Source organism: Petaurus breviceps, unplaced genomic scaffold (genome assembly GCF_028583685.1).
Source record: "Petaurus breviceps papuanus isolate PSGF00001 unplaced genomic scaffold, PetGlider_PUasm1.0 90444, whole genome shotgun sequence".
In the NCBI taxonomy this organism is placed as follows: Eukaryota; Metazoa; Chordata; class Mammalia; order Diprotodontia; family Petauridae; genus Petaurus; species Petaurus breviceps.
In genome coordinates, this window is record NW_027187256.1 from 2,917,195 (window position 1) to 2,928,641 (window position 11,447).

The window sequence follows — 11,447 nt, forward strand, 5'->3', positions numbered from 1 at the left end:
TTTGTTTGGAGGGCGTGAGTGTGATTATGTGGGGGTGGGTATGGGTGGGTGTGCATGACTGTGTACAAGCTCTTTAATGCAATAGTCTTGAGCATAGGAAAAACTTTATTTTTTTACTTTACATCCAGTGAACAACACAGTGCTTGACTTTCACCAACTCCTTTTAACTGCCCTAGTAATGACAAATTTCTTAGAAATTATAAGTATCACCTTCCCATTCTAGAATATAAAGAGTTTCATCTTATTCCCTCCTTTATGATTTCTGTTTTCTAATTGCCTTTTTTTTAATAAAAGCTTGTCTTGAATCTTGTATTTAAAAGTCAAACTTTCTAATCTGTTCTGTTTTTTTTTCACCAGGAATGCTTGAAATTCTTTATTTCATTAAATATCTGTTTTCCTCCTTAATGGATTATATTCAATATTGGACAGTGGAAAGAGATCTTGCTCTGGAGTAATGGGAGTTCAGTTAAAAACCCATCTCTGAAATTAATTATCTGTGTGACCACTGAAGAGTACTTAATAGTTCCTGTTCATAGATTTCTTCTTTGGTAGTTGCAGTAGGTCTCCAAATCTAAAATAAGGGCTTAGAAATGATAACATGCTGTGTTCGGCCCAAGGTCTCTGGGAGAATAATCTAGTGATTATGTGGAGATTGGGCATCAGACACTATTTGTCTCAGTCTCCTCCTCTCTAAAAGCATCATCAGTTGAATGAAACTCCTTGTTTTGTAATCTCTGGGTATCCCTCTGGATCCATACTTAATGCATCAGAGACTCCTTACCAAGCCCTAGTCTTTTGTAGCAAGAGAACAACCACTGACAACATTGCCCTTGAATCCTTTTAGAACACTTGAATGACTGTCATCTGGCAATTACTCTGCATTTAATTTGTCCATTTAAAGATTAGAACAGCCTGGTCAAAAAGAATTGACACTTCTGACCTGATGGTTTTGAGGGAGACTTGGGAAACAGGAATATCCCTCTTTTCATCAGTAAAGAAAAGAATCTTTCTAGTATGCCATTCTGTCTGATATTCTCAAACTCATCCTTTCATCTGAATAACGCCCCATCCCCACATCCGTCAAATCTAATCCCAACACATGAGCTATCCTGCAAAGGACTTAAGCAACATTTACTTCTTGACTGTAAAGGCTATTACAAAAGACTCTTTGCTTGTCTGATTTTTAATTGCTTTTAGTATGGGTCTATCTGGATGAGAATCTCACAGAAAATATGGAATGGATGCCACCAATGTTAGTAGAGGGAGTGGCTACACTGAGAAGATTAGGGACCTTTAAAAGTATCTAAATGGTTAGCTGGTTGTGCTTTATGGACTGATTAGTTCTCTCTTCAGTGATTCTCCTGTTTTCAACAGCCTTGATCTGGTCCTGCCCAAGCCTCTCAACTATTCTACTCAGCCAAGGTTTCTTTACATTTACTGTCACTATATGATTCTTCTTCCCTTTCTAGTAATCCTGCAATTAATTAAAGAACTAAGAAAAATAAATGATTTGTTTTTATTCCTTTTTTTCTGGAAAGAAAACAAAATTTATATGTGGGCAAAGCAGGGTGTAAAGTAAAGGGAGGGGAATGGAAGAGAAAGAAATGGGAAAAGAAGGGAAAGGAAGACAAGGAAGGGAAAGAAAAGGAAATGTAAAAGGGGGAAAGGGAAGAGAAGGGAAGGGAAGAGGAAGGGGAAGAGAAAAGGGAGAGAGAGACTACAAAATTAAACCTTCAGCTAGAGTATAGATCTATCCTCAGAAATATCTGCTCTGGACATTCTGGCTACATTGCTTATCCAGTCTCCCTCCCCACGACCACATTGTGAAAAGAAGCATGGTTCACACAGAAGACTTTTCCCAAACACTACGATCCCTAACATCCTTTGCTACTCTACAGAAAAAAATATATATACTTCGAAAGTGGGAACTAATTTCTAATGGAAGGTACCAACAGTGAGGATCAGGTAAGAGACAAAGGAAATGAGTCAGGAGATAAAGTTCAAAGGGGCTATTGTCATTGCTTACAGAACAGCTAGACTTGACAAAATGGGGGGGGGATTCCCTGTATTCCCAAGACAAGACATCTAATTGCACCCTAGAAATCTAGGAATGCATATCTGTATATTATTTTGAATATAATGATGACCCCTCTTATCTGACTTGTGCCTCTTTTTTTTTCTTTTTGGAGGGCATTGGGGTTAAGTAACTTGCCCAAGGTCACACAGCTAGTTTTTGTGTTAAGTGTCTGAGTTTGGATTTGAACTCAGGTCCTGACTCCAGGGCTGGTGTTCTATTAACTGTGACCTAGCCACCCCAAGAATTGTGCCTCTTTTAAAGAAGAATTTGAACACCCTTTACTTCATTAGAGCTTTACAATAACTCCATGAGCAGGTGGGCAGGGATTCTTAAACATTTTTTCTAAGTCTCAGAGAAGCCAAGGGACTTGTTTAAATTTTTTCAGTCCATTAGTGAGCTGAGGAGAGCTGGAACTCAAACTTATATCTTTTTCCTTGGATTTCTTTCATCCTTCCCTAAAGTCTCCCTCAAACTAAAAAGTCTACTTACATGTCATTAATAGCAGGAATAGGACATGAAACTGCTTTACTTGGCACTAACAGTGAAAACTTCATATTCCTGGAGAAGGACTCTACACCTCCATGCATGAGAAAAATGTAAGATCTGGGACAGCAGGGCACAATTAAATTTCCTTCTCTTCACTTCCCTTCAATTAACTTTATTTAAACAAATAGTTCTTGCATGTTTCCTAGGTGTCAAGATTTTGTGCTTACTCCTATTGCAATTTATAATTTCCATTTAAATAATATCTTTTGGGGTACAGTGACAGAACACCATGTACTCACAGATGTAAACACAAACCAAACGTAAAATGCATTTACTTTTGGAAGGAACAGATTAATAGCTGGAAATCAGGAAAAGAACACATGAGCCAAACCCTGAAGAGTACTAGCTGAAATTATGTAGGATATTTTTTCTAAGTCTGGGCAAGAGTTTGGGCACAGGTATGGAGGGAGATGTAATATTGGAGTTTGGCTCCAACAAAGCAAAGCAGGATGAACCTGTTAAATGGTCATAGATACAGGTTAGAATCCTGGAACTGGAAGAGAACTTATAAGTCATCTCATCCAAACCTTTCATTTCAGAGGTGAAAAATAAGGCACCAGTGAAGTAACTTGTCCATCATCAAACAGTGTGTACAACCCACCCTTCGGTGTTATGAGATAGTCACTTATATAACATGATTTCAGGAATATCAGGAAGGAGTGCCATCAGATTCTTTTACCATCTGAAATTTGTTTAAGAGATGTCATTCTGCATTCAAATGAGGTTTAAATTGAAACTTTCCCTCTGGCTTAGTGGCACACAGGGCAGTGTGTGATTAAATGATATCTGAGAGACTTTTGTTGATTTATCTTTGCCTTGAGGAAGGGGAAGAATGTATGATGGCAGAGGACCTAAGATGACATAGTTTATGAAATGAAACAGAGTGAATACAAAACCTGAGACTTCAGCAAAGTATTCTTATCATAAATGTACCTAAATATTTAATTCTTCATTGAACTGTGAAAACTCACATTAATTCCCAGGCTTGCCATTCTTCTTGCTGAGGGGGTGAGGTGGTGGCTACCTTGAATATGACAGGAGAGAAGAGAGGGTGTGCCTGTTGTCCAATAAAGGTTAGATAAATCTCTGAAAGAGAAGATTGTCTTTCTGGAAAAGAAATTTAATTGATAGGAGGGAAGGAAACCATGGCATTACATTTTGTGGCAGAGGAAGAAAAAAGAGAATAAAATTGCATACACAACCAATGTCAGTGTTAAATTGCACTGTCCTTTAAGCCAACCTTGGCCCCCACTATGTTCTGTGACTCACCTGGTTTCTCAAATTAGAATTGGATTCCAGTTTGGAGGGTCTAACTGAAAAAACCTTTGGCCCTCCAGGGAGGCCCACTCTGGCAGGAAGAGCTGGAGGTTTGGAGCTTTTATTTGGCAATCTAGACTCTCCCCAGGGAATTATTTTATCCTTCCAAGCCTTAAAGAGACCTGGCATCTCTAGGGCTGGCCCAAATGAGTTCCTTGATCCTTGGGGAGCCAGACAGCGTAAGGCTAGGAGGACAGTTGAAACTCTGGCAATGTCATTCCAGTTAAATGACGGACTAGCTGTCTCTGGAGTTGGTTTCAGCTTAACCACAAGTTCTTGTAGGAAGTTGGTTTAGCAGATAGGTTGCTGGACATGGAGATAGGATGCTGGACCAAGTAGATAGAGTGCTGTAGTCAGGAAGGACTGAGTTCAAATCCAGCCTAGGACAATTCTAAATTACCCATGATGGAAAAATGCTACTTACCTGTAGAGAGAGAACTAAGGAACTCTGAGTGCATACTAAAGCACATTTTTTTTCACTTTATTTTACTTAGCCCCCTTCCCCCAACATAATTAATGAGGATAAATATTTAGCATGAATTCATATGCATAATGAGCATTACATTTCTTGCTTTCTCCATGAATGGGGGAGGGGTGGAGGAAAGGAGAAAAATTTTAATAGAAAGAGTTAAAATATTAAAAACATTCTCGACTTAGACACAGTAACTTGTGAACCTGAACAAGTCACTTGATCTCTGTCTGCATCAGTGTCTTATTTGTAAAATGGGAATAATAGCATCTACCTCATAGAGGTGTTGTGGGGATCAAACGAGTTCATATTTGTAAGCATTTAGTACAATGCCTGGCACATGTTACATGCTTAATGTATCTTCTCTCTTTCTTGCTTCCCTCCTTTCCTATCTTTGGAATTCTTTGCCAGGCAAAAACTCTTGTCATTGAAAAAGTGGAGTCTCTAATAAAGGTTCTCTTCTACTTGGAAAATGATTTCCTTTCACCTAGTCTTCCCCTTTCTTAATCCCTATAGATAGAGTCCATTTACATAGATTTCTCATTTAACATACACACAGATACATACAAATGTAGGTACATATATACAAACATGTGTGTATACACACAGACATATATATTTGTATATGCATACCTCTGTATATTACAATTTCATTTTATTTTCAAATCTATCTTTTAGTAATTCTTGATATAAATCAATACATTTTAATCTTTTATGCATGACAGATGCTGTTGAGAGTCTGGTGAAACCTATCGACCTCTTTACAGAATTTCTTCTAAGTAATTGAGTAACCTACACAATTTTGTTTAGATATTAGTCAAAATAAAGTTTTGGATTTTTTGTTTGTTTGTTTTCCCGACCCAAGGTCGTGGAGCCACTGACATTTAGCTATGGACCCATTGGAAGTTTATGGAACACATGTTAAGAACTCAATATTTACATATAAATTGAACAAGAGATCTTAGAGTTTTAATATTTAGTGCTGACAAGCTCTACTTTTTCTCATCCACTGCAATTGTTTAAAAATGTGTTTGCAGAAGTTACAGACCTTGATTTATGAAATTAGGCACTGAAGAAATAAATATACTTGTTTTATGAAGATGAAAGGAAAATTGTTAGGAAAATACTCGTTCTCTCTGTTGATTATTTCAAATTTATCCTATGGATAGTTTATTTGTACGTACTCGCTTACATGATATCTCTCCCACTAGACTATTAGCTGTTTGGAATCATAGGCAGTCTTTTTACATTTCATTTATCCCCAACCATTAGCATAGTCACTGAAATCATAGTAGGTGGTAAAGAAATATCTATATACTGACTAATCATGGGCAAGTTCCTTCCTCTCTATAGATTTCAGTTCCCCCTCCATAAAATTAAAAATAAAAGTTAGACTTAGGTCATGTTAAAGAAGGAAAATTAAGTAACTTGCCCAAGATATCTCAAGGAATAAGTGGCAAAGTAAGTAATTCTAACTTCCAATTTAGCACTTCTTTCATAGTATCTCTCTATACTTCATGGCGGTTTAAAGCACCTACAAGTTCGCTTTCCATTTTTCAAAAGAAATTACATACTAAGTACTTACATACTAAGAAAATGAAGCAATTTTTATTAGTGTAGATTTGGTATGTAGTGTAAAGAGTTCTGGGTTTAGAGTCAAATGAAATGAGTTCAAATCTTGGCTTTGCCAGTTGCTACTTTAAGACATTGGATAAGTAATATATTATGTCTATACTTGAGTTTCCTCACCTATAAAATTAGGGGAGTGAACTAGATGCTCCCGAGATGCTTTGAGCTCTAAATCTATGATCCTATGAGCATAAGTCCTTTGCTTCAAACCTTTACTGACCCATATCAGTCAGAATCGATCTTTCTATTTTAAGGCTTTCATTTTCATTCATACTTCTTTTATATACGTATTAGATATTATTTGATATTTTGCTATTTGTATATGCTATATCATCTTTTCAGATTAAGTTTCATGATAGTAGGGAGCTATATATTTTAGTGTACTATGTTCCTGTTCCAATACCTGACTGATGTTACAGTGTTCTTTAAATACTGGGTAATTTAGGATTATTGACTCACAGATTTAGAGCCTAAAAGCTTAGAGCTTATTTAGTGTTACCCTCTCCTGCGATAGATGAAGAAACTGAGATCACAACCATTAAATCATTTGTCCAAGATCTCACAGCTGGGGTTTAAACTAATGTCCTCTGACTCCATAACTCAGGTATGGTCAAAATGGTGGAGTGCAGACAGGGACTCACAGAAACTCTCCCAAATTCTTCTCCAAACAACTTTAAAATAACTGCTCAAAACAAATGCTAGAGTATCATAACCAACAAAAGGATTATGTGAAACAATTTTCCAATTCAATACTACTCTGAAAGTCAACAGAAAAGGTCTGACTCACTGGATGAGAGTTAAAATCAACCCAATGCTTAACCCAGAAAGCTAGCAGCAGGCCTTGGGAGAGACTGAATCTACAGAGGTGAATGCTGGAGCTTTCAGTTCATATGTGGTAAAGATTTTGGATAACTAGTTATAAGGAAATTACAGAGGACCCTTTGTTGGCACTGGGTGCAGGACTATGTTGCATTTCCCATATGTGGTCCCAGGTGGTTCCAGGGCAAAAAGAAGCCCTAGTATGGGCTAGAAATGCTCCTGGTCACTTACAGAACAGAGCAAAGGTCAGAAGAGCAGTGACCAGAGCTCTCCTTAGATCATACCAGCTTTCAGGAACAGAAAATATTCAGAACCAGATCTGAAAACAACATGATGAAAAACTTGAAGCTTGGGTCAGTGCCCCTTCTACCCTGGAACAAAGCCCAATATTAAGATAAAGTCAAAAGTACAGAAATAGGCTTAAAATTAGCAAATAAAAGAGAACCTGATAGTAAAAATGTTACTATGGTAACTGTGGAGGTCAAAACATAACCTCATGAGAAAACTAAATCAAAGCAGCTGTATGCAAAGCCTCAGAGAAAAAATATTCATTGGTCATGCTCAAAAGGAACTCTCAAAATAGCTCAAAAATTGAAATAAAATAAGAGAGGTAGGGAAAATTTGGAAAAGAAATTAGAGCAATGCAAGAAAACCATGATAAAAGAGTCAACCGCTTGGTAAAGGAGACACAAAAGTACCAAACAATAGGTCATGTGGTAAAAAAAGGCACCAAAAACCAGTAAAGAGAAAAAGTCATTAAAAAGTATAACTGCTGAATTAGGAAGAAAAGATGTACATAAATTCATTGAAGAAAATAACTCCTTAATAAGTAGAATTGACCAAATGGAAAACGAGGTACAAAAGTCCAGTGAAGAAAATAATTTGTTAAAATTAGAATTGGGCAAGTGGAAATTAATGGCTCCATGAGATATCAATAAAAAATAAAACAAAATTTAAAAATTAAAAAAGATGTGAAATATTTTCGTCTGAAAAATAACTGAACTGGAAAATAGATCAAGGAAAGATAATTAAAGAATTATTAAACTAACTGAAAGCCATAATAAAAATAAGCTCAGAGATCATATTACAGAACTTATCAAGAAAACCTGCCCTAATATTTTAGAACCAGATGGTAAAATAGACATGGAAAGAATCCTATTATCATCTTCTGAAAGAGATCCCCAAATAAAAACTCCCAGTAATATGAGAACCAAATTCCAGAGCTCCCAATTCAAGGAAAAATATAGCAAGCAGATAGAAAATAAAAATATAATGGAAATAATGTCAGGATAACAGAATATTTAGCAGCTACTAAATTAAATGTTTGGAGGGTTTGGAATATGATATTCTGGATGGTGAAGAAGCTAGGATTTCAACCAAAAACCATCTACCCAAAAAAGGGAATATATTCCAGGAGGAAAAAATGTGTATTTAATGAAATAGAGAACGTTCAAGCATTGCTGATGAAAAGGCCAGAGCTGAATAGAAAACATGGCTTTTAAATAAAAACAAGAGAAGCATTTAAAAGTAAATAAGAAACAAAAATCATTAGAGATTTAATAAAGTTAAACTATTTTATTTACATTCCTCCATAGGAAGATTATGAATGGAATAAAAGTGAAAACTTATCAGGTAACATTCCAGAAATATGAACAGAATTGTAATAAAGTACCAAAGACTTAGGATTTAGCAGCCTGAGATCCTTGCTCTATTCCCCTGGCCATGAGCTACAGGTTTTGCTGAGCTTAGCTAGTATGTGGGAAGGGAAAGTACATGTTCCTTAAATTTGACCATAGATTTAGTTTCCCCTTGATCAGCACAAGTATAGAGTTAGAAAGATTACTGTGATCTACAGACTGGTCATCGTGTTCCAAAAAGCCCTATGACATATAAGATATTTTCTACCTCCCTGGTGCCAGTAGAAGGGTCATCATGATGCAAAAGTCCCCAATATCCCCATTATTCATGAGATATTATCTGTTTTCATATTCATGTTTTGGTTATATTAAGGGAGTTGACATTTATCTTGTTATAATACTGATGACATATTTTCTCTGTTTCCTGTTTGCAAGATATGTACCTTCTGTTTTTTGTTTTACTGATACCCCACCTGCAGTGCCAGCAAATTCATTTGTGGTTAGATTGTGGACCTTGGTTCCTAATTAATGGGAACAGGACAGAAAAAAGTGGGGGGGAGATGGGATGGTCTCTTGGGTATATAAGCAAGCTTTGCATTTTGCATTTTGCCTCTCCAACTAGAGTTCCTCTAGTAGTGAGACCAAATTAAATAAATCCTTCCTGCCTCTACTTGGAGATATCTCTGCTTATTGTATTTTGAGCAAAGGTCTTCTTGTCCCACACAATGATACTTGTAACTCCTAAGAAATTTATCATTCCTAGGGCAGTTGATAGGAGTATACATAGACAGAGGACATGGGCATTAGTTGATTATGATGAGATAATATCCAAAATTATAAAAATAAGGAATGAGAAAGAGGGATAAACTTGGAGAAGAGGGAAAAGAGAGGTAGAATGGGGTATTTATTAAGCATTATAATTTGCCAGGTATTTTGTTAAGTGCTACCAACACAGTCTCATGCTGATCACATTTTAAAATATCCATTTATAAGTAGTTCTCTTTGGCTGAACAATTGTACTTCTCTGAAATGAATAAGGGCCAAATTCAAGTCCTAAGTCTGCCACAAACTAGTTATGGGACTTCATAGGAGTTACTTTGACTCCTTTGGTCCCATTTTGCTCATTTTTAATGTGAAAAAATGGATCAGATGACCTTGAAGTTCCTTTTAGTCTATGCTGGACAAACAAGTCAATAAATTCTTGAATTTGTGATTTCATCAGAGTAATTTCATCATTGTAGTAATCTACATGACATCCACATCTTCTTATGCTGTTTGACTCTTATTTATGGTCTCCTATCAGTTCTTCACAGGTAATAGTATCTAGTATGCTAGATTATGCTCTCTTTTTCTTTTTTAACATTTCATGGGTACCAGCAAACCACTCAGTATTTTTGCCTGTTGTTCCTCACTCTTATTAAATGGCTAGTTCAATATATTTTCTATTCATACATTTCCTTAAAAATATTCTTAAGCTATTTCTTGTGCTTAGGTCATCATTGTTTATACATTGTCTCATAAGTATATTCAACATATTAGGTCTTCAACCTCTGGGTCAAAAAAAGCTTGATTCTTATGACATTGAACACTTTGACCATACAAATATACCAATAAAAACGTGACTTAGAAAGATAGGGGTTTCTTTGTATTGGTAAGTACCTTGGGATCATGAAAAAATAGCATACTATTGCCCCAAATGCAATCTCAGCTGCTCTTTTCCTAAAACTACCTTATTCAACTATGGGACGCCCTCATTGCCCAACCACAGTGCCCATCCCAAATATATTTACTATTGGACTAATTCAATGACCTGATCTGCTAATGCAATGTCAATTTGATAATTTCTATTTGGCTTATTAGGCATATCTCTTTTGAATAATGATGAATTTTCTTGAAAAATTCCTGCTAAATTGTAGGCCTTGACAGAATCCATACATTGGAGTATATGGGAAACCTCATGATTTGTAGGAAAATCTTTATTCAGGACTTTGCATAGAATTTCTTTAAGTCTAATTCCATGTCTCAGTCATTAGATTCAATATAGAGAAACAGCAAGATGATTATTATTAATCATTGGGAAGACCTAATCATGTTTGTATGCAAAATGAAAGGATTAAGAAATAAAGGACAGATTAAAGCAGGGATCTTTAACATTTTTTTTATGTCATAGACCTTTTTGGCATTGTGATAAAGTCTATAAAATACTCCACAAAATAACATTTTTAAACTCTTAAAATATAACATGTAGATTTACAAAAAACTGAATAAATATAATGAAACTATATTAAAAATAGTTAGCAAGATTGTTTTTAAGTTTATAAATCCTGCATGAAGAAGCCTTTAATGACTGATTTGTGAGAGAAAAGACATTATTGCTTAAAACAAAGCCTTGAAGGAAGCAGGAGGAAATTATATCAAAGGCATATTTAGGGAAATAAATAGCTTTGTCAAAAGTAGTGATATCTCTCTTGTAACTGATAGAAAGGAAAGGAGAGATTCGGGAGTCGGGATGGCTGAGTAGAGGCAGGACCTCCCTGTTGCTCCAGCTTCCCCCTTCCCCAATCCATGTGAAGGGGGGACTCTAAACAACCTTTGGAGCTGCAGAGCCCGAAGGATGGCATGGAGGGGCTGGCCTCCCACTGAGGGATCAGCCAGCGCAGCGCTCTGGCAGCCAAGCCCAGCTTCACGCCAGGGCTTTGGCCCCAGGGTGGGCCTGGCCCAAGGGACTCCAGATCAGCAGCAGCTGTGGCCATTTCCACATTTATCCACACATGGATGTGGTGGACAAGGTGAGAGGTCAGTGCAGTCTGGACTTTGGGACTCAGTAAGTGGGAAAGAGAGGCTTTCCCTCCCTGGGTGGAGAAGAGGCTGAGACTCCAACACAGCCAGCCAGCACCATGTGGCGGCTTCAGCTCCTGGCCTGCAGAGTGTAGAGGGACCAAGTGACCATTCA

The 11,447-nt window shown here is 36.7% G+C and overlaps 1 protein-coding gene across 1 annotated transcript in view; it reads right to left on the bottom strand.

The window, feature by feature from the left end:
- The window catches only part of LOC138177736 (olfactory receptor 51H1-like), a 12,468-nt gene extending 1,221 nt beyond the window's left edge, over positions 1-11,247 (bottom strand). Inside the window, exons 1-2 of the mRNA XM_069108945.1 lie at positions 11,085-11,247; positions 8,963-9,015 (exon numbers count right to left, since the gene is read on the bottom strand). Coding sequence (XP_068965046.1) covers positions 8,963-9,015; positions 11,085-11,247 — 216 coding nt within the window. The remainder of the gene's footprint in view (positions 1-8,962; positions 9,016-11,084) is intronic.
- Between the last annotated feature and the right edge of the window lie 200 nt (positions 11,248-11,447).